At 35.7% G+C, this 27091-nt stretch overlaps 2 protein-coding genes across 7 annotated transcripts; both read right to left on the bottom strand.

The window, feature by feature from the left end:
• Positions 1 to 5403: 5403 nt before the first annotated feature.
• LOC107824783 (protein PHOTOSYSTEM I ASSEMBLY 2, chloroplastic-like) lies at positions 5404 to 13842 on the bottom strand. Of its 6 annotated transcripts, XR_012702419.1 has the most exons (8): positions 13613 to 13842; positions 13062 to 13165; positions 10430 to 10580; positions 9833 to 9925; positions 8375 to 8505; positions 8071 to 8160; positions 7156 to 7209; positions 6643 to 6864 (listed from the first exon to the last, which is right to left on the bottom strand). XR_012702419.1 is itself a non-coding variant. In XM_075237557.1 (6 exons), the coding sequence occupies exons 1-5, from the start codon at positions 13692 to 13694 to the stop codon at positions 8375 to 8377; spliced, it is 561 nt and encodes a 186-aa protein (XP_075093658.1). In that variant the 5' UTR covers positions 13695 to 13842; the 3' UTR covers positions 7838 to 8160. The 6 variants fall into 6 exon arrangements, 1 of the variants encoding a protein (XP_075093658.1); XR_012702418.1 differs by lacking the exons at positions 6643 to 6864; positions 7156 to 7209 and adding an exon at positions 5404 to 5596; XR_012702417.1 differs by lacking the exons at positions 6643 to 6864; positions 7156 to 7209 and adding an exon at positions 5926 to 6133.
• A 1995-nt stretch (positions 13843 to 15837) lies between these two features.
• LOC107824782 (casein kinase 1-like protein HD16) lies at positions 15838 to 25683 on the bottom strand. The gene is made up of 16 exons (XM_016651589.2): positions 24995 to 25683; positions 23674 to 23802; positions 23476 to 23549; positions 23321 to 23390; positions 22414 to 22469; positions 21505 to 21576; positions 21229 to 21323; positions 21083 to 21149; positions 20875 to 21004; positions 20549 to 20767; positions 20327 to 20463; positions 19611 to 19785; positions 19432 to 19522; positions 18249 to 18406; positions 16690 to 16878; positions 15838 to 16157 (listed from the first exon to the last, which is right to left on the bottom strand). The coding sequence occupies exons 1-16, from the start codon at positions 25310 to 25312 to the stop codon at positions 16098 to 16100; spliced, it is 2040 nt and encodes a 679-aa protein (XP_016507075.2). The 5' UTR covers positions 25313 to 25683; the 3' UTR covers positions 15838 to 16097.
• Positions 25684 to 27091: the final 1408 nt, after the last annotated feature.

Consider the following 27091-nt stretch of genomic DNA (forward strand, 5'->3'; position numbering starts at 1 on the left):
TCATCAGGCCTTTGAGGGCATCCCATCATATCATCTCGGCCACTATTGGCAAAATCATCAACGTATACCAACTGATCAGGTGGTGGTATGTATATAACATCGTAACCTTTTCTCACATCCCATATACATATAATATACATATATATGTGTATATTACACCATCTGGTCATGGGTCAATGTACATGTAAATGAATGCAATGCATGAGAAGTACGTCAATAAAATATGTCAGAATGTCATAAGACCATTATGCCTTTGAATAATATCATGAAGTAAACCTTTTCAACTTATGTATTTTTCCGATACTCATGAACAGATGATAAAATAATAGGACACATAGAAATTCAAGAACATAGGCACCTCTAATACTTTTATGAATAGAGTTATTTATGAAAGTTGTGCATTTTCTCGTTTCGTTTGTGTCGTATAGATCATGCCAAAAGAAATAAGCGATAACCTTAACATACATGGAGTAGGGAAAAATCTGTATGATATTCTTGGAAAAGGTTGCACCGTACTCCTTAAAACCGCAAAATTTTACGTTGCTAAGGTTCTAATAATTCTCGTTGGAATCGTTTGGTTGCAAAAAGTTCTGTCAAAAACTTGTAGGAATTGCTTGAAGAAATCATGTTGCTAATATGCAAAGCTCATGTCTGATTGTTAGAAATGAATCATATTGAAGTGTTTTGTAGGAATTGTAAGAATTCACGTTGGTAATATGCCAAATCTCCCATCTGATTGTAATGTATTGAAAATGTTAGAAATGGAGTATTATGTAACTAAGGCATTAGTTTGGCCCCTAATAAAAAATGACCATGAGTCATTTGTTTGATTTAGTGGCTTGCTGCCACGTGGGGTGGGGTGGGGATTTTGATCTTATCCCATAATTAATTAACTAATTAGGTAATATCTCGCTATCCAGTAATTAACCAATTATGTGCATAATTAAGAATTGTCTCAAATTACTTAAAATTCTAATTATTTTCAATACACTTTATACATCCTACTATCATGTTATATGGTACCTTGTATGGTACTAGTCCATAAATATCGTGTATTATCGCTCGGCCCGCATTTTAACCCAATATATGCCAAACTTGGACGAAAATTTATTTTTTTTGACTTGCTTCCCCTCTCACCTTCACAAATTTACTCATCACTTGTTTGAAATAGCATGATGTTTATAATCTCAAAATAATCCCATTCTCGATCTTACGTCGATTAACTTTCGACGAAACTCTAACATACTAAAATGCGGGATGTAACAGCTATGGCACACGAAAATTTGGAAGTTGGGCGAAATTCAAGTTTTGTGATCCTAAAATGCTAAAAAAAAAAAAGAGGAACGGTCATGGCAAGGCGACGACTAATGTTCCTCAGGTCATTTTTGAAGGGCCGAAAAATTTTTGGGATATTCACGCCCGGACGCCCGGAATCATACAAATTGTGTGGGCTATAGAACACGAAAATCTAAGAATTGGGTGAAATTTTATTTTATGGCCTTAAAACGCCCAAAAACGAGGAACGGTCATGGAAAAGCGATGACTAATGTTCCTTAGGTTATTTTTTATGGGCCGGCAAAATTTTAGGCGATCCAAATTCGGTCGCCCCAATCCATGCAGATGGTGTGGGCTATAGCACACAAATATTTGGGAATCAGGCGGAATTTCAGTTTTATGGCCCTAAACACCAAAAATGAGGAACGGCGCGAGGCGATTACTAATGTTCCTTAGATCCTTTTTTATGTGCCAGCAAAATTTTAGACGATTTGGGTGCAGATGCCCGGACCCATGCAGATAGCGTGGACTAGAGCACACAAATATCTGGGAATCATGCAGAATTCTTGTTTTATGACCTTGAAACGCTAAAGAATAGGGAACGATCATGGCAAGGCGATGACTAATGTTCCTTAAGTTGTTTTTGATAGGCCGGTAAAATTTTAGGCAATTCGAGTCTGGTCTCCCGGGCTCATGCAAATGGCCTGGTCTATAGCACACAAAATCTAAAAATCGGGTGGAATTTAAGTTATTTTGCCTATCCCAAATATGAGGAACGGTCATGGAGAGGCGATGGCTAATGTTCCTTAGGTAGTTTTTTATGGGCCGACAAAATTTTAGGCTATTCGGGTTCGTACGCCCGAACCCATGTAGATGGCACAGGCTAGCACACGAAAATCTGAAAATCAGATGAAATTCCTACTTTATGGTCCTAAAACGCCAAAAAATGAGGAACAATCATGGCGAGGCGATGATTAATGTTCCTTAGGTCGTTTTGATAGGCCGACAAAATTTTAGGTGATTCGAGTACGGTGTCCTAGACCTATGCAGATGGCGTGGGCTATAGCACACGAAAATTTGGAAATCGGGCAGAATTCCAGTTTCATGACCCTAAAACGCCAAAAAACTAGGACCGGTCATGGCAAGGCGATGACTAATGTTCCTTATGTCGTTTTTGATGGGCTGGCAAAATTTTAGGTGATTCATGTATGGACGCCCGGACCCATGCAAATAGGATGAACTATAGCACACAAAAATATGGGAATCGGGCTAAATTCGAAGTCGGTTGTGCGAGTTCATGCAATTAGCACTAGCATAGATTATAACGCACGAAGATTGGGAAATCGTCCTTAATTCCTATTTTATGGCCCTAAAATGCCAAAAAATTAGGAACGGTCATGGCGAAGCGATGATTATTATTCATTAGGTCATTTTTGATGGGCCCACAAAATTTTAGGCGATTCTGAACCGGTTGCTTGAGGACTATAGCACATGAAAAATCAAAAAGTGTGCATAATTCCTGTTTTATGGCCCTAAAATGCCAAAAAATGAGGGATGTTCATGGCGAAGCGGTAACTATTGTTAATTATGTCGAATCTGATTATCCAGCAAATTTTAGGCAAATCAGAGTCGGTCTGCTAAATTCATGCAAATGGCGTGAACTATAGCATACGAAAAATCTGAAATCGTCCTGCATTCCTGTTTTTGGCTCTAAAACGCTAAAGAATACGGAACGGTTGTGGCGAAGCGACTCGGTCGCCCTAGTTCATACATATGTCATAAACTCTAGCACACGAAAAATCAGAAATTGTGGTGAATTTTTATTTTATGTACCTAAAACGAAAAAAACGAGAAACGATTAATGGCAAAGCGATAACTATTGTTCATTAGGTCATTTTTGATGGACCCGCAAAATTTTAGGCGATTCGGAGCCGTTCATCCGAGTTCAGGCAGGCGTGGAATATATGGCCCTAATATGCCAAAAACGAGTAACGGTCAAGGCGGAGCGATGAGTTTTGTTCATTATGTCATTTCTGATAAGCCCGAAAATTTTTAGGCAATTCAGAGTCGGTCGCCTGAGTTCATGCAGATGTTGTGGACTATACCACACGAAAAATTGGAAATCATTGTGAAACCTTGTTTTATGGCCTTAAAACTCCAAAAAACGAGGAACGGTCACGGCGAAGCAATGAATATTATTTAGTGGGTCATTTTTATGGGCCCGCAAAACTTTAGGCGATTTGGAGCTAATCGCCCCAGTTCATGCAGATGGCGTGGATGCACACGAAAAATCGGAAATCATGCTAAATTCCTGCTTTAGACCCTAAAACGGCAAAAAACTAAGGAGCAGTCATGGTGAAGCGACAGTTATTATTCATTAGGTCTTTTCTAATGGATCCACAAAAAATTTAGGTAACTCAGAGCTGGTCACCCGAGTTTATGCAGATGGCGTGGACTATAGAACACAAAAAAATAAAAATAAAACGTGTTGAATTCCTGTTTCATAGCCTTAAAACGCCAAGAAATTGTCCTAAATTTCGGTTTTATAGCCCTAAACACAAAAACGATGAACAATCATGGTGAAGCAATGACTATGGTTCATTAGATCATTTCTGATGGGTCCGCAATATTTTAGGAAATTCGTAGTCGGTCACCCGAATCATGCGGATGGCGTGAACCAAAACACGAATAATCAAAAATCATCCTGAATTCCTATTTTATAGCTCCAAACACAAAAAACGACGAACGGTCATGGCGAAGTGATGACTATTGTTCATTAAGTCGCTTCTGATAGGCCCGAAAAATTTGAGGTTATTCAGAGTCGGTCACCCGAGTTCATGCAGATGATGTAGACTATAGCACACGAAAAACTAGAAAATCAACTTAAATTCCTATTTTATGGCCCTAAAACGCTAAAAATTGATTAACGGCCATGGCGAACCGATAACTATTGTTCATTAGGTGTTTCTAATGGTCCCACAAAATTTTAAGTGATTTGGAGCCGGTTACCTGAGTTCATGCAGATGGTGTGGATTATATCACACGAAAAATCGAAAATCGTTATGAATTCCTATATTATAGCGTTAAAACACCAAAAAATAAGAAACGGTTATGGCGAAACAATAATTATTGTTCATTAGGTCATTTTTTATGAGTGCATGAAGTTTTAGGCAATTCGGAGCCAGTGCCTGAGTTCATGCAGATGTCGTAGACTATTGCACAAAAAATCAAAAATCGTACTGAATTCTTATTTTATAGCCTTAAAACACCAAAAAACGCGGAAAGATCATGGCGAAGCGATAATTATTGTTCATTAGGTCTTTTTTTATAGGCACGCAAAATTTTAGGCGATTCCGAGTTGGTTGCCCAAGTTGATACAGATAGCGTGGATAAAATCAAAATCGTCTTGAATTCTTGTTTCATGGCCTTAAAACGTCAAAAATCGAGGACGGTCTGACTATTGTTCATTAGGTTATTCTTACGGGCCCTCAAAATTTTAGGCAATTTGGAACCGATCACCCGAGCTAATGCAGATGGCGAGGACTATAGCACATAAAAATTAGAAAATTGCCCAGAATTTCTATTTTAAGGCCCTAAAATGCTAAGAACGAGGAACGGTCATGGCGAAGCGATGAATATTGTTCATTAGGTTGTTTCTGATGGGCCCGCAAAATTTTAGGCGATTCAGAGATTATTGCTCGAGTTTATCCAGATGACGTGGACTATAGCACACAATAAATCAAAAATCATCCTAAGTTCCTTTTTTATGGCCCTAAAACGCCTAAATATGAGGAACGGTCATGGCGAAGCGATGACTATTGTTCATTATGTCATTTTTGATGGGTCTGTAAAATTTAGGTGATTCGGAGTCGCTCGCCCAAATCATGCAGATAGCGTGGACTATAGTACATGAAAAATCGAAAATCGTCCTAAATTTCTGTTTTATGCCCCTAAACGCCAAAAAACGAGGAATGTTCATAGCAAAGCAACGACTATTTTTCATTATGTCATTTTTGATGCATCTGTAAAATTTAGGCGAGTCTGAGTCGTTCGTCCAAATTCATACAGATGGCATGGACTAGCACACAAAAAATCGAAAATCGTCTTGAATCCTTGTTTTATGACCTTAAAATACTAAAAAAACGAGGAACGGTCATGGAGAAGTTATTATTGTTGTTCATTAAGTCGTTTCTGTTGGGCCCGCAAAATTTATGGAGATTCGGAGCCAGTCACCCATGTTCAACTCGAACGTCATGGCGAAGCAATGAATATTGGTCACTTAAGTCGTTTCTTGTGGACGTACGAAATTTCATGCCAGTGTCTGTCAAAAAAAATCTACAAAATTAGCATTTAGTAATACACACGAAAAGTGAATATAATCACAAATGCATGTTACATGACCAGGAAACGCCAAAAAATAAATCTGAAAGTCATGGCGAAGCGATCTGTATTGGTCACTAAACCTTTTCCTATACATCTACAAAATTTCAAGCCAATTAAAGCCCGCCAACAAAATTTCTAGAAATCAACATGTACTAATACACACGAAAAAGTGGATGTAATTATAAATTCGTGTTGCATGATCCTAAAACACAAAAAAAGAACCTAAAATTCCAAAAAGCAATGAATCATGGCGAAGCAACGAGTATTGGTCACTAGGTCGTGTCATATGGACCGAAGAAATTTCAACCAGATAGGAGCCGCTCAAAAAAATTCTACAAATTCAGCATGTACTAATACACACGAAAAAATGGATATAATCGCAAACTCATATTGCATGACTATGAAATGCCATAAAATGAACTAGATAGTCGTGGTGAAGCAATGAGTATTTGTCACTTGGTCATTTCCTTTGGACCTACAAAATTTCAGGCCAATCAGAGTCTATCAAAAAAATTCTACAAAATTAGCATGTACTAATACACACGAAATATATATATATAATTACAAATTCATATTGCATGACCTGAAAGCGCCACAAAATGAACCCGAAAGTAATAGCGAAGCAATGAGTTTTTGTCACTAGGTCATTTTCTATGAACCGACGAAATTCAGGTCAATCAACGTCCGTCAAAAAAATTCAACAAAATCGCATAGTATACACACGAAAAAATGGATATAATTGCAAACTCATATTGCATGACTATGAAATGCCATAAAATGAACTAGATAGTCATGGTGAAGCAATGAGTATTTGTCACTTGGTCATTTCCTTTAGACCTACAAAATTTCAGGCCAATCAGAGTCTATCAAAAAAAATTCTACAAAATTAGCATGTACTAATACACACAAAATATATATATATATATATAATTACAAATTCATATTGCATGACCTCAAAGCGCCATAAAATGAACCCGAAAGTAATAGCGAAGCAATGAGTTTTTGTCACTAGCTCATTTTCTATGGACCGACGAAATTCAGGTCAATCAACGTCCGTCAAAAAAATTCAACAAAATCGCATAGTATACACACGAAAAAATGTATATATTCATAAATTCGTATTACATGACCATGAAACAACACAAAATGAACCCGAAAGTCATGGAAAAGCAATGAGTATTGGTCACAATGTCATTTCCTATAAACCTGCAAAAATTCAAGCCAATCGGAGTCCGTCAAAAAAACTTCTACAAAATCAGCATGCACTAATATCCACAAAAAAGTGGATATAATCATCAGTTCGTATTGCATGACCATGAATCGCCATAAAATGAACCCGAAGTCATGGTGACGCAATGAATATATGCCACTAGGTCGTTTCCTATAAACCTATGAAAATATAGGCTAATCAAAGTCCATCAAAAAACTTATACAAAGTCAACATGTACTAATATGCGCGAAAAAAGTGGATATAACCACAAATTTGTTTTGCCTGACCTCGAAACGCAATAAAATGAACTCGAAAGTCATGGCAAAGCAATGAATATTGATCTACAAAAATACCAGGCCAATTAGAATCCGTCAAAAAAAATATATAAAATACGCATATACCAATACACACAAAAAAGTGGATATAATCACAAATTCGTGTTACGTGACCACGAAACGCCAAAAAATAAATCTGAAAGTCATGGCGAAGCAATGAGTATTGGTCGCTAATCGTTTCCTATGGACCTACGAAATTTCAAGACAATTAGTCCACCAAAAAAAAAGTTCTAGAAGATCAACATGTACTAATACATTCAAAAATGTGAATACAATCATTAATGCATGTTGCATGACCCCGAAACATCAAAAAAAGAACCAGGAACGCCAAAAAACTACGTTAGTCATAACGAAGCAATGAGTATTGGTTAATAGGTCGTTTCCTATTGACCTACGAAAATTCAAACCAATCGGAGTCCGTCAAAAAATTCTATAAAATCGATACGAAAAAGTGGATATAATCACAAATTTGTATTGCATGACCTCGAATGCCATAATCTGAACCCGGAAGTTATGATGAAGCAACGAGTATTGGTCACTAGACAATTTCCTATGAACCTACGAAAATTCAGGTCAATCGTCCGTCATAAAAATTCTTTAGAAGCATGTACTAATACACACGAAAAAGTGGATATAATCACAAATTCGTGTTGCATGACCTCAAAACACCATAAAATGAACTCGAAAGTAATGGCAAAGCAATGAGTATTGGTCGCTAGGTCGTTTCCTATGGACCTACGAAAATTCAAATAAATCGGAGTACATCAAAAACTTCTACAAAATCAGCATGTACTATACACATAAAAAAGTGGATATAATCAAGTATAAAGATAAATTGGGAGCTAGAACAAGAGTTCTAACACGTACACTCTATATATGTGCGACAATAGAGAAGTTGTGACATCCTTAGTTAATTTAATCTGCTGTCATTGTCCTTGTCCAATTACAATTTTCAACCTGAGGAAATAAGGAAAGGTATCAAAACACAAGGTTAGAGCAGATGACTTTACCATTGAAAGACAAAAGCAGAACTTGAGAATCTATGCGTAAAATGTTCAATCTGACATCTTCTTGGAATGTAAACTGATTTTGAACACCAAATAGCAAAGGCTAAGGTGATAAGCAGGATTGAAAAGAGTAGAAATGAATTAGGATAAAATTGCAGACTAACCTAGGAGTTTGGCAACAGCCGCCCATTATACATCTTATCAAGTAACTTTCTTGCATCCGGACGCCTAAGAAGACCTTTATTATTTGGTAGACCAGTTCCCAAGCATACAGGACATACAAGTTTTCCTCGCCCTGCATAGTCAATGAGAAAAATATTGCTATGTTAGTGTTCAAGATAGATAAGATGAATTATTTCGAAAGCAAAAATCTTAACGTGAATGATTATCAAGTAAAAGAGACTGTCCATTGAAAAACTACTGATAGTATGTTTGTTGGGGTAATATCGAAGAACTAAATTGCAAAGGAGCCGTTCTTGGGTTGTGATTCAACAAAGAAAACCCTATATCTTATGCAATATTTAAATTTTGGTTTTATGCAGTTTCATTCCCTTTCAATTCACTTCCAACATCCTGTCTCGGACTATGGATGTCGAATCAAGTTTGAATAAATGTTGCAACCTAAGTTTCTCAGACACGGGTGCGGGTGTCCGACACGGGTGCGGGTGTCCGACACGGGTGCGGATCTAGAGGTCGGATCCTTCGAGATGTAAATTCTAAGATTCGGGAATATGGATCCTAGTAAGGATACGAGTGCAGGGATCCGGCTAAAAATAATTCAAAAAAAATAAAAATATAAAAATATCTCTAAATTATGATAAGTTTTGTGGAATACTAATGTATAATTTGTAAAGTATGGATTTCTTTTTTATTCTCAAGTTAGATAAGTAAATGATTGATTTCCTAGATAAGATATGCTATTGTCTTTAAATTTACCCTATTTTTTGTCCTAATTTCGGGAATCATATTATATATCGTCTCGAATTTTTCCGTCCGTCGTGGTCAAAGTACCCAAAATTGTTTGACCAAATCCGATACGGATCTCATACCCACACCCATACTAGTGTCGTGTCGACACCAGTGCGGCACCTAAATTGCCGTGTCGGAGCAACTTAGGCTGCAACCAAGCCACCATTTTCACGTTACGAACTAACAGAATTGTTGCCTGATACCAGCTATTAGAATATGCTCAGTCAAATTTTCAAGAAGAGAAATGTGAGAGAATATTCCATATTTTTTTTATAAGACGTGCAAACTCAGAACAAATTCGAAGAGGATATTTGAGGGGCCTTTGGAAAGACTGCCCCAAATCATGTTGTTTGAACTTTGAACTAGATAACGAAAATGTTGTAACATGCATGAAGTAGTCGTCACAGATTTTATCTAAAAGCCAAGGAAAAAAAACAGTAAAGCTGTCATCACAGACTGACTTGCAACAATATTCAGGTATATATTGATAAGCGAGATAAACTGAAATTTTACAGTGCAAGAATAAAGTGTAACGAAGGTATGGGTACACAAGCATCAGATGTTTAGAGGAACTTATTTCTCAAAAAGCCAGAAATACATTCACAGATAGAGAGAATAGCTTCAAGATATAGAGGTTAGATATAATGACATACCATAACAATTGGGGCATTCAGTGAACTCGTAAACATCTTTGGCTCGTTTTCTGTTTAGAGCTTTCCATTTTCCTGTACCACCACACATATCACCTATATACGGAAAAAAAATGAACATCTTAAAGTAGAATAGCACCAAAATAATATATGTATAGTCAGCGTTGTTAAAGGCTCGTTTAAGGTGAGCTTAAGCCCGGAATCTCAGTTAAAGCCAGGCTGAGTGCTTCACGTTGCTTAAGTGGCGCTTTAGTATAGGCGAAAGGTGCTAAGGCATGCACTTAAACTCTTTCTTTAAGAAGGCAATACTAGAACAATAAATAAAGCTGTTAACCGATAAATTAATTGTTAAAAAACGTTATGAATGCATTTTTGGTGATCAAGAATAAGCAATTAAAACTTAGTAAAAGAAAACTAGCTCCGGAAATATTTAAAATTATAACTTTTAGTATAAATCTGAAATTTAAAATCATTTTAAAACATAACTGACAAGATTTTACTTCATATATTTCCTTAGTACAGTCATTTCAATTCATTTTGTCAAATAGCTATCTTTAATATGTGATGAAGTAGACAAGACGTAAAACAATCTAGACGTACATATTATAGCGCCACTACCCCCACAGTTCCGACAGGAAGCTCTCTCATTTCCATCTAAGGCAATTGCTTTCTGGCCAGAAGCGCTTATCAGAGCTCCAGTTGAGCATAGGCAAGTAAGACACCATCTCCGTGAGATTGACGTCTGTGATCCCTGTTTTGACAAGCATCAGATCTTGAATCAATAGTATAATGTGATTGTTGCATCATTCCTAACAAGTAGTCACCCGTTTAAGAAATTGCACTTACAGACAAAATAGCAGTTACAGCTTGTTTGGGTGGTTGTTACCTATGTATTATATTGTTACTTTAAATATAATGTTTATTTTGATTGTTATTTAAATTTTATTGTATCGTATTTGTTAAATCCGTTGTTATGTAACGATGAAAAGTATCACTTTATGTAACGATCGATTTGGTGTGGTCGCGTCGTTACCTTATTTTCTTCTTCCATCTAATCTTATTTTATCCTTTATCCTAACTTTTTATACAATAATTCTACCATGTATCTACTTTTTCTTTGTACTATTGTAAATTTATTCTTCATACTGGTGGTTGACATCATGAAACGACGGCAAACGATACAATCTTTCCAAATGTGTATTCATCAAAACAATACAATATAATACTATAATATAATACGATATGATACATTCTGAAACGATATGTAACAACCATCCAAACAAGTTGTTAGTGCGTCCTATAATATATGATACTATTACTATTTGGAGAGTCAAACAACGTCTTTTTTTCACTATAATATTCTAAAACATTTTAAATATTTCAATTAGAAGTTTTGTTCTAAAGTATATTTCTAAACTGCTTCTGAATATACAATTTCTGTTTTCTGAGAAGGGAGACATCAACGGCCCAAATCGACTCGAAGATTAGAGAGGTTGACCCAAGTACTTCAAACCACATCATTCATCTTGGACAGGTGCAGCTGTCCAAAGTAAACAAGAGAAGTTGTGGTCTAAGGAGGTTGTCACGAGTACATAAACCCAGGCAAAGATGAGAAAGTGTAACGAAATCAGGAGTATGATAAAAGAGTTCCTAATGGATAAAAGTAATCTCAAATATGAATCCCCTCAAAAGCGGGTCTAGTTTGCAGATCCAAATTTTTTATGATTCAATATTTTGTCCTTTCCATTCACTCGGATTTTTCCATTTCATTGGTTTTGTCCGGATTCTCTCCACACCAAGAGCCAATTGCTCGACGCAGAAAATTTTTATTGAGACGTGGTTCAACTAATTAATTTCCGGAGAAGAAAGGGATTATTTAGCATATTGAACAAAATTTATGCAGCTAGAACTGGTACTTCTATACTAACCTAAAGCACTGGCAGAAGAGGTTTGGTATCTTTAAATCTGCATTCATGGGCTAGTAACAATCATAACATGGGTGCATTGCATAGGCCTCATGACAAGACATATAGAAACCCGAAGAAACTAAAGTTGAATGAGCAATGCCACCTTACAAACCACACTCAAAAATGCCAGTTTGAATACCAGCCATCCGTTTACTCACAAGCTCTCCAGTCAGTATCGCCTTGAAAGTCCCTTATTATGGATCTTATAACTGACTTCTCCTACGTTGATTTCACCTTCACATATTTGTCACTAATGTGAACCAACTACAGCTGGAAGCACTTTCAATCTGGTTCACTCTGGAGCAGCTGGCAGCTCGAAACATAACTATTATTGAACAAGACTAGACTGCCATTTAGCTAGAGACGTAAAGCCCAACAATATGATAATAGGCTAGATTCTTCTAAAGGTTACTCCTCATGAGGAAGAGCATATTATATTCCCAGGTTCAAGATTCTCCAGTTGAAAGAAGTGAATGGTTATAATCTCTACTAAAGAAGTTAATGTTGGTAGTAAGTTCATGAGGTGATTGTTGGGCTAAAGGAAGCAGGCCTTCTTCATCACGAGTTTCGCGTCGACAACTTAAGCAAGACAGTCCAACACTCTACATCGGGCTTAGCAATAGACAAGAAGAAAATTAAGATTTACATCATTTACGCCATTGTATTACTACTGAGAACTAGCTCCATTTGGTTGTTGGCCTAAGGCGGAGCGAGGATTTGAAGCTTATGTATTCTGAATTCTTAGTTCTTTTAAGCTACAGGGTTCTAAATTAATTGTTTGTGTATAATTCAATGGATTTCTTAAGACAAATATAGGGTTTGGACCAAATTTACTAGGTTTAGCCGAACCCGCAACTACTTCCACTCTGGTTAAAATATCAAATGTCCTTGTAAGAATCAACTCCTCCTTAAGTCCTCATTCAAATGCTTGATAAATGTTCACGAATATCAAGCTTATCAACAAACCAAATTCTAAGCTAGAGCCAGCAACTTATAGGGAAATTGATGTATCCGAGATATAATTGATTATTAAAGTCCTCAGAATTTCAGCCATAACTGATTATATAATTGAATAATACTGACAAGCAATCTATTTTCAAAGCATGTATAACATACAAATTCCCATTTTCAGGTCTTCCCACTAATGGAGGAATAAGAAATAAAATTTGCACCCAAGGAAAAAGGCTGAATTTCCAGAAATCACCAATAATTCATTAAATTCAAAATATTAGCATCCCATCAAGAAGCTGTTGTAAATTACAAACCTTTTCAACCACAGGTTCTTGTGGATTATCAGAAGAAGATGAAGCACAACTCTCATTCTCTGAGCTGCAGCTCACATGAAACCCAACCCTCTTCTTCAAATTGGCTGCCAATTCCAGAAAAACATTATTCCCAAGTCCCAACATATATTTCAGGCCAAAAATCTAAAAGGGTATTCAAAAGTACTACGCTAACTTTCAACAAGAAAAGAATGACATTATCACATTAACCAGTCCCAAAAAGAAACAAACAAAAAAAAATATATATATATATATATCCCAATTTCATTTCAACAGTGTATCAACTTAAACTGCTTAGTACCTGGAGTTCCACACTATAAATTCAAAAGGGTCTTGAAAAAAATATAAAATTTCAACCAAAATGACCTTAAACCAAGACACAACATATAGAAACTAAAACCCCACATTGAGATTTCATCTGTATTATGGTCATGAAAACTACAAATTTTAAACAAAACATCCCAAGAAAAGTAAAACAAAAAAAATGACCTTTAACTAATTCACACTAAAAATCTAACTGTGCGTCAACTTACAGTGATATAAAGAAGAAGATTTGGAGTTTAAATAGGAGCAGTGGAGAGCTGAGGGAGTGGGAAATGAGAGGTGGGAAGCCATCTCTCTTTGTTCTTTCTTTCTATCTCTCAACTTCTACATATATACTCTTTGAGTAATTAAGATTTTTGGGATGTTATTTGAAATTTTAAAGCTAAAAAAATAGTATCAAGATGGGTAAATATTGGGTTTTGTTGGTTTTTAATTTTTATGAATGAAAGAGAGGGATGTTCCCACATGGATTCTTATCCTCTAATTTTTTATGAGTATTTAAGTTATTTTTAATTCCTTTTGGCACCCCTAAAGTTTAGATAGATGACTGATTTCTCCCCAAAACTCTCAAACTTTCTCAAGCTAAGTTACTAACTCTCTATTCTCTAATATTTACTAGTAGTAATAACTTGTTTATGAACTTTACCATAGGATGCATGTCAATTTGTATTGCTGACTCCTATATTTCCTTAATAACCATAACAAAAAAATATCTCTCCCAAATATTAAATAATTGTCGTTCTTTATTGTTAATAGCTGATTATATTCTCAAATGATTAATTTACGTGTATGTTTCATACACTTGAAAGAAAGAATAAATGTTACATTTCTGTCAGTTCTCTCAATATACTTTTTAATTTAGTTTAGTCTCATAAGTCATAACTGTGTAATTGTCTTTAGTATTAGAAAAAATATTAATGAATTGGGTAGAAAACGTTTTAGGCATTTATAATATGTTTGGTTGGCCAATATTACCTTTTAAGTTACCTTAAAATTTTAATGATAATGAAAGTTGTAGACTTGTAGCACAATGATATTGTTACTTTCTTTGTTATCGCTGCTATATTTCAGAGAATAAAATTATGGATTAGGAGCGATTAAGCGAATAAAATTTGTTTACTTAAGGCTGTTTACTTCAGCATACTTTTAGTGTAAGTTAATACCCTAAAAACCCCTTAAACTAATATATTTTTGTTAGTTTCCTACTTAAACTATTCGGTGTCCCCAAAATCCTCCTGAACTATACTGCCCTTTATATTAAAACTCCCTTCGTTGCTGACCTAGCATAACGTGTGTAATACTCGCTTAGGAGCGCATGACAACTGGGGAAAAAACATCAAAATACCCCACCTGACAGAAAATAATGGCTAATTAGCATAACCCTCTTTCAAATTTATTTTTTTAATAAATATTCTCCTTATTTCAATTATATCCATTTTTCTTCCTCATTTTTCACCATTCTTCCTTATTTTTCACTTTTCTTCTTTATTTTTCACCTTCTTCATTTTTTTTAAACTTTTTTCAGTTCTCCGTATGGGTTTCTTCTGGAAAAATTTATCCCTCTCTTGAAGAGTATCAATTTAAATCTTCTTATTAAACTCAACACCTTGTAGAGAATAAAGTTGAATCTCTTGAACTTTCTTTATGTAATCTAAAATTAGAGAATGTAATTGTTGGCCAATTAATGTTTTATTTGCGAAATTTTATTTTGTGTAATTTTTTTATGTAATATAAGATGACTTTTAAGAATGCAACATTATATGCCTTTATATTATATTTTTATTGCGCTACAAAGTGAATATAAATAAGGACTTATCAATTGGAGTCTAGCATAAAGTACAATTACAATTAAACCTAAAATTAACACATATATTATTTTGGCCAAAACTCCTAGAATTAATCAATCATTCGAGAGTAATACATCATGAGTAAACTATATAAAAAACTTTGTACAAACCAGTTAATACAGTTAGACATTTAGACCGAGTTAAATAGTCACATGTAGTGCTACATGGCACGTTTTTAGACAATTAGGATCGCGTACTAGACGCACCTCTAAGAATGCAAGGAGAGAATTTTAATATGAAGGGCAATATAATTCAAAAGGTTTTCGAGGACACCGAATAATTTAAGCAAGGAACAGACAATTTAGGAAGATTTTAGGATATTAACTCTTTTAGTATTTATTATCTTCTCAATCTTATAATGTCACACAAACAAAAATAAGACATCAAGGAGATGTCAATATAACTGAAGATTTTCACATTTGGAGCTTAACCCTGCTAAATTGGATACGCCTTCACACCTCTTACAAAGGCCGATGACTACGTTAGGGAAATGATCCTGTTATCAATAAGATCCTTATCCTCTTTGAATTGAGCTACCTTTTTTTAAACTATCAGGAAACTACTATGCCACCAAACAAGAGAGTCAATAGGTTAAAATACAATACTTTTTCCAGCAATACGAGCACACGAAGGACAATTTTTTTGTAACTTTAGATATCAAAGACATCATAGCAAAAAGCTGCTATACAGGCCAGCTAACATAAACAGCTAGGACATAACTAAAATTCCCTGTGCATGACATTCAAAGGCATCTGACCTAGCCATCGATTTTACAATTGACAATGAAACAAAGAAAATGAGAAGATAAGATACATTGTCAGGTTTACAACAATTGGTCACAAATTTTTCAAGATACAGTGCGCCCATAGCATAGACAAGAAAGATAGAGATTCTTTCCCCACTTTTCCTGCAATGAAAACCAAAATTGACACAAATCAACTTTCTCGTAATAAAGTGAAGATGATAAAGTCTCATCGTATATTAGTCTGAGAACTGCAGACTTGCTAACAACAGAACCTAATCAAAGCAAAAGATTCATAGAGGCAATACAAACTGGTCCGAACTAAGACTAGGTGCTGGTGTTACACTTATATCAGGTCAGGTAGGGATAACAAAGTGACTGAGAGAACCTCTAGCTTTTGAGAACCTACCGTATAGTTCTGAATAACATAAGATCTCAAAAGGTCTACAATATATGATTAACTAGAATATTAAGATATACTACATATTATAATGAGGCATGGATGAAAGTTCAAGATATGTTTACAAAGAGTTCCTGGAAGTTCATAATAAGAATAACAAAAACCTTCATAATGGATAATATAATACTGGTAAAATCTGCTAAAATAGCATTAGCCAGCAAGTAATGCTCACTCTTTTCTTAGCTCATCAACAATTTAGGCAAAGCAGAGGAGAAAACAGTTTCACAAAAGAATTACCTTGACATGTGTGCTGGGAAACTGAGATGTTCGCAGAGTTTCCTGAGTCTCATCACCAGGTCTTCGGCGAGGCACACTCAGGATAAGGGCAGCTTGGTCTGCCGTGGCAGCTGTTGCAGTAATACGATAACCATTATCCCACCGCTTGTGAATGCCTTCACTGGGATAAAGAAAATCGAGCTCTACCACCTATTAAACATAAACAATCTAAATGTTACTAAAGCTAGCACTAATTTGGGAGATAGGACGTCTTACCAGATGATCAAAGTTCTCTACAACAAATGGTACTATAAGAGAAACTAAGTCATGCAATGATCCATTGACATTCAAATCAAGCGAGTATGACAACCACCATTGCATTTAACAGCTTACTTTGACCTTATTCGAGGTAACCGGGAAAAGAAAAGAAAAGGTTATGTATCTTCAAAAGTGGCTCTTTAGATTCTAGAGTCAACTCCCGAGAGTAACTTGGATTAGCTGTTGTTAGGTTTATACTCTTTCAATGCCAAATCGAGGTCATCTTCAGATTAAAAATTATGGTCGCTTTGCCAGTGGTGCACCACCTTATCATTCCTCTTTTCATGTGAATAATATTTCACTTGTCAAAATAATTATTCGTAACAGAAATATACTCGAATCACTTTTAAATATCTTCTCCTTATTATGGATAAGATAAATAGAAACCAAAAAAAATTACTTCTAACCATATCTAAATGATAGTGAAACTAACCATAGTATGACACCAATTATGACACCCAACTTCAGATGAGGACTATCGCTCTGTGTAAACTGTGTATTAACTCAGTATGACCTATTTATACATGCCAAGTGCCATGTTTAAGTTCAATTCCGGCAGCCACATTTGACAGAATATAGCAATGAGAACCTCACAAGTTCATACTTGATATCAAGATTACCTAATATATCAATGAATATGTATGCTGCCTAACTCTCTGTATGTCTTCTAAAAAAAACAATTAGTTTTTAGTTTTTAGTTTTTAACAAACCAGCAATTTTATTGCTATTGTGGGAAAAGCACAACAAACAATTAGTTTATAGGATAAAATTTAAGTTAAATTGTCATATATGTCAAGGAATGAAACATTTCTATTACTTGATCTCCATGCAAACACTTTGTTTACGATACATAACCAGGCATTAGCTTAATCCAACAAAACTGCAAGGTCCAACGTAAACGAACTATATATTTTTCGAAATATTTAGAGGAATGAGTGAGGACATTAAACAAAACTACTTCATTTCCTTCGAGAAATTACAACTTCAATGAGACTACCATTTTAGCTCCTCCAGCAATAAATTATAATTTTATTAACATCAAAAAACCTGACTGGAAGATTTGCACTTCTCCTTTCAAGTGTCTGTCTTCGTGGGAAATTTATTCAACAACTTTTCAAGGCTATAACAGCACGGAAATATTGAAAAAAGATGACATGGGATAGAAGGGATCAAGATAACATCACGAAACCATATTAGATAAAAAAAAAATTTGGTGTGTGTGTGTGTGTGAGAGAGAGAGAGAGAAGAGAGGGATGAACAACCTGGTCACTGAAGCCTGAATTGCGTGACATAACAACAGCCCACCTAGAGCCAGCAGTTGCCATGGAGGTCACGTGGAACCCTTCTTTCCATTTCTTGCTTATCCACTTAAAGGGAAACGACTCGCTCACTTTATAAGACTGTTGAGTGAACTGTGTGCCTGCAGAAAATGTCAAAATTGTGATATACAAAAGATAAAAGAAAGTCCAAAACCTAGAGCTGCAACCTAAAAAGCTCAACGCTGGCATAACAGTCTGCATTTGCCTTTGCATAGGAAGAAATACTCTCCACAACAATTAGATGAAATAATGCAACTTAGTGATATAGCTTCTACATATCACCAACTAAAACCTCCAGATTCAGGCAATAAACTCGTGTATCTCAATTGAACTACTTTAGTTGGTGTAACAACCTGAGAGAGGAAGCAAAAACACCCTATGATTGTTATCTTGCAATGTTTTGACTTGAATAAAAAGTTCAAACTGGCAAGAGAAAAAGGCTAAATTTCCATTGCATGTAGAGCAATGTTTTAGCATCTAAAGAAGTAATCCATCATCTAAAATCACATCAGACTGAAAGGATTATACAAACTGATAAAAAGTTAATACCTTCTTTTATATATATAAAAATAAAGTTAATACCTTCTGATTTGCCTTATGAGAACATAAAAAGCTTTTGATAACAGAACTACACTAGAAAACAACTGCCCCAGCAGCAAACACTTAATTTGTTACAGATCCATGTTATAGTCTGATCGGTAAAATGGAGGATATGAAATCTAGGTCCAGCAGTAGAGTTAGTTTTCAATGCAAGATAAAATTTCAAAGGGACCAAACAAAACGAACCAACAGAAAGTATAACCGGCACAGCAATAGAAACAGCCCAATGGAAAATTATGCTGTGACCTAAGCAATCTAAATATCTACTTAATAGAATAATGCAGAAACAAACAGACACCAAATACTAATATGATTCCAACAGGGCACAATACCATAACTCTTGTCTCAAGCACATACCCGGCATGGTAGAAAAACTGTGAGACGAACCTAAGTTTATATCAGCTACCAAAATTACCAATTTCAAAATATAAGGCGGGAAAAGATATCTAGCTAAATTGTCTAAAGGCAGGTAAAAGATCAAAACAAGCAGAGAGAATTGACCTACAGCATGTTAAAGAAAACACACCTTTTGACATTACTACTAACGAGCTTCCATTGGTGGCACCTGCAAGAGAGCTAATATAATAGTTCTTCTCCCACTGCTCCATGATCCACTCCTGTAAGCATGCATTAGAAAGATAAGATAATTACACATGATGTTAAATGGCTCAGCAGACATGAAGTCTACATGAAACTCCTAGTTACCTTGTGCAAGAAGAAAGGCGACAGCTCATAAACTTGGCTGGTGAAGTTCGTTCCAGCATCCATGATAATAGCCCATAAGCTGGAACACGATGCTACACAACTTATAGACAAACCATCCACAGACCCTTTCTCCACGTGTTGTGCCAATCTTTGGTCTGCTACATTATAATGGTACCTAAAAAAGTCATGGTGTATTAAGTAAAGAAAGTGGTGAATAAAGGATGATTATTCAATCACCATTATGAATTGTATCAAAAAGGATTATCTCCTGATACCATGGAGCAAAAATGAATACAAAAAATATCATCTTTCATCATGTAGTGATTATGCCATTAGAAGGCAAAGGATACTCATCCTTCTTAATAAAATATGTCAACGTGAATTGACAAAGGTAGCAAGTTTGGCGGATATTTATTTCTTCTACCACCATATCTAGCCTTCCAAGAGTTCAAAATTCATACTGGCAGAAGCTTAAATTTCCTCCTTTCCACATAAATATCAAATTTGGTCAATACTACAATGTTTCTGTTCATTTTCCTAAGATACAAAAATATTTCTATTCTACAGTGCTACTACATAAAATACTCACTTGACAAAAAAAAAAACTCCAACCCGCATCCCCCATTTGAGGTGAAAAATTCAAGGATTAATGTTCACTGCCAACAAAAACTTATCAACTGCTTTACAAGAAGAGACCAATCATGTGAAATAGCTACCTCTGTTTCATAGGCTTTCTGGCATTGTAAATTGATATCCATTGTGTCGCAGGAACTCCCATGCGAACCTTCTTCTGAGGCTGCTCTTCTTCCTCATTTAAAGTCAGCCTCCCCCGCTTTTGGCCGACCTGGATAACCTGTAATAATTACATAATGAGCCAATGGATGGCCTGTAATATAATTCTAACACACTGCGGCTTACATCAAAGTTAGAGTACTTACCTTTTGGGCACCATCTGTGTTGATTGGTCTTATAGCAGGATCAGCTCCAAGCAAGCTCCCAAATAGAGAGATTAACTTTGAATATTTTGGTTCTTCATCAAATTTCAGGTTAATTACTGTATCAAGAAATTCTCTAAAAGGTGCAGGGCAGAAGCAACACAGCATCTCCGGAGATGTTGCCATCTTTTTTTTGCAGACAAGAAATGATTTGTTATCACCCTGAAACTCAAAAGATGAACTTGTAAAAAGAGATGTCCGGAAAGCTATATGACTGGAACAAACTGTCTGCAGTATAACGACTTGACAGAAGCAGGTGAAGCAGATACCTGATAACCCTGCCATGGCAGCCTCCCTCTGTGAAGAAAAATTAGTGTGTATGCAAGTGATTCCAGGTCATCTCTTCTACTGGCAGTCCTTCCCAAGTGAGCATGCGCACTTACATACCGGACAGTCCCTCTGAAATTGATAGATAGGAGTTAATATTGGATAGATATGTAAGAAAACTAAGGCAGAGGATAGCAGAACATGAAACACCTGAATGTGTCAGGACGCTGATCATATCCGACGTGCTGCCCTTTTGAAGTGTCTCTCCACTTTGTGGCTGTACTTGGTAGATAAAGTAATCAGGAATAAGGATTATCAAATCAACAGAACAAAAACCAAAAACTAACTTCTCTTACCCAGTCCCAAGTCAACAAGGAACAACTTCTTCTCTTGCGGCGTTGATGGCTGGCCAAGTAAAAAGTTTTCTGGCTTTACGTCTCCGTGCACGTATCTAAGGACAAGAAAAACAATCACTTTGAAGAATTCAACGAAAACTACAGGGATCTCAAATTAAAAGTAGTTCAAATTTTTCAGCAACAGAAAGAACCAACATGATTGCAAGGAGAGCGCATTCATAGCCTTACTTATCCCCAAAACAAAAAGAAAAGGAAAGGAAAAGAGTGTGTGCATACCCTTTTGCGTGCAGCTTTTCCAAAATTGACAAAGACTCAACTGCAATACAGGCCACCATTTCTGCAGACATTCTGCAAAAGTAGGATTTATGAGCAGAGCTCTGAAGTTGGCATATAATCTCACAAACTAACTTAATTCTAGTTTAACTTTGGAGCTCTAATAGTAAGAAGAAATGGCAGATAGGGTGTAAGATCTCTATTTTTGTACACAACTTGTCTACCCGAAGTCTGCCGCATCAATAAAATTATACCTTATACAAAAACACATAGGAATGAAGTGAAGTGATACAGCGGATCCTTTGGGTGCACAGAGGATGTTTACTCAATTGAATGACACTATGAATGCTTCATTTAATAAATTAATGAGTCTTTGACATACTCCGGTCACCACCCACTGCTTATCTTCTATTTGCACATCCTAAGAATTAAGTTAACTAAATATCAACAGAAGCATTTTTTTTATAATGTTGAAGTACCAATGGAAGCATGTTTAGAGTTGCACGTCTTAAAATTTATGCTCCAATACTCCATGAGAACAATTATAAAAGATTAATTGACAACAATAAGTTTGTCGAGTATCTTTTCTGTTCTTAGAAATAAACCTCGGAAAAACAGAATCTATACTGTACACCAATGTGAGCTGATCGCTATCAAGGAAAAACATCAGCGTGTGAGGATATCAAGGTCCATTTCATAAACACCAGTTTATGAGTTAAGTTCTATATTAGCATTACTACATAATTCATGTTAAGTAATTGGTGACTTAGTGAACTATGGTATCTCTACTATCATAAAAATAATTAATTACTGAAAGAATGTGAAAACAGCACTTCCGTGAAGAGGTCTGACAATTGGAAAACAAAAAAAAATTATTCAACAAGTATGATTATAATAGTGTTAGCTACTTACGATTGTCCAGAGGAATTCCATACATCCCATAAACTAGGCCCTAGCATGTCCATAACCTGCATGCATGATAATATGGTCAATTTACATCATCGTACATAGCACTCATGTAACATATAAAACCGCAATCACTTTTCCAGGAAAACATATAGACCTGCACTCACATTAAAAAGGTCCTAATCATTAACAACAACTTTGCTAGTAACTCCTCCAGCCGAAAATGTTTATCCTTCTTTCTCTTTGGGCATGTCCCAGAAATTTTATCCCATTTCAAGAACTAAATCTTTTTTCTTCCAAAACCACCTTCACCAGCAAGAACATGGGTATGACTTTTTAAAAGGCATGGACGATTCTAGCAGATATTTTACTACACAAGGACTATTAGAAGAATAAGCATGAAAAAGCTTCAAATTTTCTTAAATTGAACAGAAAATATAAAGAGACTATTATAGGATTAACGGAGTAAAATTTTTAAAGGAAATTGATACTTCTACCAAATGTAAATAAAAGAGAGGACATTCTTCAAAGACAAATTCTGAGACCAATCCACTCAGTCCCAAAAAGAAAGAAAGTAACTACCAAACCAGTCTTGATCATTCAATTGAAAGAGAACTGGCTGAATATGTGAATAATAAAAAAACTAAAGACGCCCATTGAACAGTAAAGCTAATTCTTAGCTTAGTAAAGCGCAGAAATGAGACTGCCTTAATAACTTGAAATACATCACGCCATCTGCATATTATGCATATTTAATTCTCTATGAAGGCTGAAATTAGAATGCCAAAAGAGGTCGCAATTGTTGTCACACTCACAATGCTAATGCTTCTCCTAAAAATGAATATCCACAAAACAAATTATTTTATCCTCCATAATTACTATAAGTATAGCAAATCTGCCTCCATAAACATACCATAACATAATAGTCTCCTGCCCTTCCTTTATAATGCACTCTGGGCACTCCATGGCTGCCACCAAGAGTACTGCTCAACAAAAAGCACATGTTTTAGTCCTGCAAATTTATTTCAACATAAGCACAAAGTAATTTCAAAAGTATCACATCCTTACTTGTAAACTTGCCACTCATACGGAGGACCATAGCTACAGCCTTTGCTATTTCTATGCTCAAACTTCAGCGCAACCTAAAGCCATAACAGAGAGCCAATGTGGATTACACAATTATCACTTGTAGACGGATAAACTAGCCTTGTCAAAAAGGATGCCAAGAAGGGAAAAATCTAGAGGATTCATAAGCAACCACATTACCTCCATAGCCAAGGGACCGTTACCACGCTCATTCCCGCCAGTAAGACGGCGACCCAAAAACACCTGTCCAAAACCACCTTTACCTAACTTCCTTTCAACCTTATAAAGGGGTGATCCTCCTACTTGCACCTGAAGACAGAAATCATGCAGAAACCAAAAAATGATTCTTACAGCACAACCACATTGAAGCTCAATATCTAGCAGTGTAATTTGCAAGTAGTAGAAGTGCTTCACGCATGTCATGTTTCAGCCAAAGAAGGCATTAGTGAGTATGAGAATCACTTGGAAATCCTAGGGAAATGCACGTCCTAGGTCTGGATCAAGCAATTTCACCTAATATAATAGGCATAACTACACAGGTACACTCGATCTAATAAGTACCTTTTGTTAGGATTCATAAATTCTAGGGCTCGGATGCTAGTGTTCTCCTTATTTACTTCACGTACTTACTGACCAAATATATACAAAACATGTATGTGAGTAGGACCAATGACATCTATGCAGTCAAGAACAATGCACTCGAGGTCTACAAAATACGAATTTTACTTTTTCCCGATAATGGTCCTAAATTAACAGAGAAATAGGTCACTTCATGCTTCAAAACACACAAAATCCCTTGAAACATGCACAAGACGCTGCAACATCAAAATTATTCAAACGAACAAAAAACAAAGAAGATCCGACATATATAAATTAGACAGACATTTGTTGTATAGAAGACAAATCTTGAGTATTTCAACAAAATGATGCACGAATAGAGCTGCATAACAACAACAACCACTACACCTCATAGAGCATAACAACAACCACTACACCTCATAGAGCGTAACAACAACAACTACATCGCAACTAGGGTCAATTACATGAATACTCACTAACCATGTTACTCCAATTAAACTCATCTCATGCCAATATTATGCAAGTACAAATAAAAAAGTGTTAGAACTTCTCATCCCGCATAGAGCATAATGGACATAAAATGATGCCCGCATAAATCATAAGGGGTATAAAATGATGCCTGCATAAAGCATATAAGCAATTCATATAACCAACCCCAACCAGGAGCAGGTAGTATTAAAGTTATGGATTCATCTAAAACCAATAACTTTGGCTCAGACCATGTATATACAGCAACTCCGCCTCAATCCCAAACAAGTTGGGTACGAATCATCACTAGCTCAAACCTTGTATATGTGTTAAAAAATTTACTAAATAAGCAATAATAATATATTTCAAACACAGTAAATCAAATGGAATCCATAAAGTTGAAATTTTGGATCCACCTCTGGACATTCAGAGGTAGAAATGTATGATCACGCACCTGTTCAGGAAAAAGATTAGCGTTCTCATCTTCTTGTGCAGTCGCTTTATTATTGTTATTATTATTAGCACTCAAACCACCACTCTCATCCCCCATCTTTTCCTCTTCCTCCTCAACTTCTTCTACCTCTACTCTCTCCTTCTCCTTCTCCTTCACCTCAACCACCTTTTTAGCTTCTGCTGCTGCTGCTTTGGCCTTCGCAGCCCGAGTCTTAATATAACTCCGACCACCAACACCACCGCCGCCTCTTTTCTTTTTCGCCGCTGCTACTTGAGCTCCACTGCGCTTACGTACAACCCCACTCCGCAACTCCGGCATTCTTTTTTACCCATATAAATCGAACAACAACCCGAATCCGAATTGTACATCACTGTGTTTTCTTCATCAAAACCCTAAACAACATCATCAGTTAGGTTCAGAAATTCCAAAAAAAAAAGGAGTTTGGTTGAATTAATTAACAAAAAAAAATAATAAGAAGTAAAAATTGGAACAAAAGGGGGAATTTTTTTGGGGAGATTTTTGGTGCTAGGGTTTGTTTGAAGAGAAAACGATCTGTGTACGCGTGAATGTCGATGAAAAAGTAGTTCTCTACTTCTGTTTTTGGTTTTGTTGTATACATATAGTACAGGAGATAAAGCGAGAGGTGGGTATTAATTTCTTTTATTTTCAAGTTTACTATTTTCATTTTTATTTTTATTTTTGTATATTGTGTGTCAATATACAAAGTCCAAATTCCTGACCAAGTTCTGGATTGAACTTTCTAATATGATGAGGACTTCTCGAGCAAAATTTGCATGCTTTGGTAGCAAAGAATATGAGTTGGCAAAAGGAAAATCACAAGAAAGTGGGTACAATTTGAGCCCCCAATTTTTCCTACAACTCAGTTTTGGTCCTTGATTTTTGGGTAAGACTAATGTTTAAACCCAAAAAGAAAGGAAAGAAAAGGAATAAAGTAGAGGTTGATATTGATATAATAGGTTAACAACTGGATAAATCTATCAAATCAGTTGTACGCGGTACGAATGTGGATTAGTTATGCATATGATTTCGGACATAAGAAGAAAAACATGATTGCATATATATCTTTGTTCAATGGTTGAGTTCGAATATGTAACAATACGCTTTAATGTGTGGTAGATTGTGGATATTTATGTTATTTTTAATTAAGCATGAAGTGCATAAATCCGTGGAGATCAATTTAGTATGCTCGAATGTAACTACCTATATGATGAAACCCTTAAACTTTACAATGAACTATAATTTCAACATTATATTATCTAAAATAAGTACTTGAAATTTTTAGCGCTTATCTTATCTTTATTAATAGACAAAAAAAAACATGCAACTTAACAAATACAATCACTTTTACTTACAAATATATGTTAAAATCCATTCTTTCCCCTCAAATTTTGTGCATATGAAGCATTGAATAACACAATCATCATTACCATCTTTCAGTCGTTATCACAAATGAGTTATTCCTCATAAAATACCTATGTTGTGTACCACCTTTAGCCAACCATACGAAAAAATTACTTTCAATGTCTTCATCTCTCCAGCACTAATCAGACCATCGTCAACGTCAACGACGCCTCACTCACTAACCACCAACTTCGACTCTCTTCACCTTCATCCACGACCATCACATAACAATTTCACTTGACAAATTTTACTCCCACATATATCTATAAGGATTTTCTACAAAAATAGTAGAGCAACAAACTCACTATAGGTACCTTCAACCTCTTTGGTTTTTTGCCACATAAACACTCAAATGGACATAAACAAGCTATGCACATGCAACCCTCCTCCCAAACACACACACACAAAAAAAACACTTTTTTTAAAACAACCAAGACACGCTATAAGTTGATCTAATGTATAATAATCAACGAAGGCTCCAATGTTCTAAAAAAGCAAAAATTACAATTATAAAAGGAGAAAAAGATGGGGTAATTACCCAAGGGATTAAGAAGCACAATGGGGATGGGAAATATTTTTGTTTTTCTAATATTTTATTTACGTTTTAACAAAATTAGATATGTTATTCCTTGATTGGTTCTTCTAGCAACTCAATGGAAAATATGGTTACTAGTA

Source organism: Nicotiana tabacum, chromosome 18, assembly GCF_000715075.1.
Source record: "Nicotiana tabacum cultivar K326 chromosome 18, ASM71507v2, whole genome shotgun sequence".
NCBI lineage: Eukaryota > Viridiplantae > Streptophyta > Magnoliopsida > Solanales > Solanaceae > Nicotiana > Nicotiana tabacum.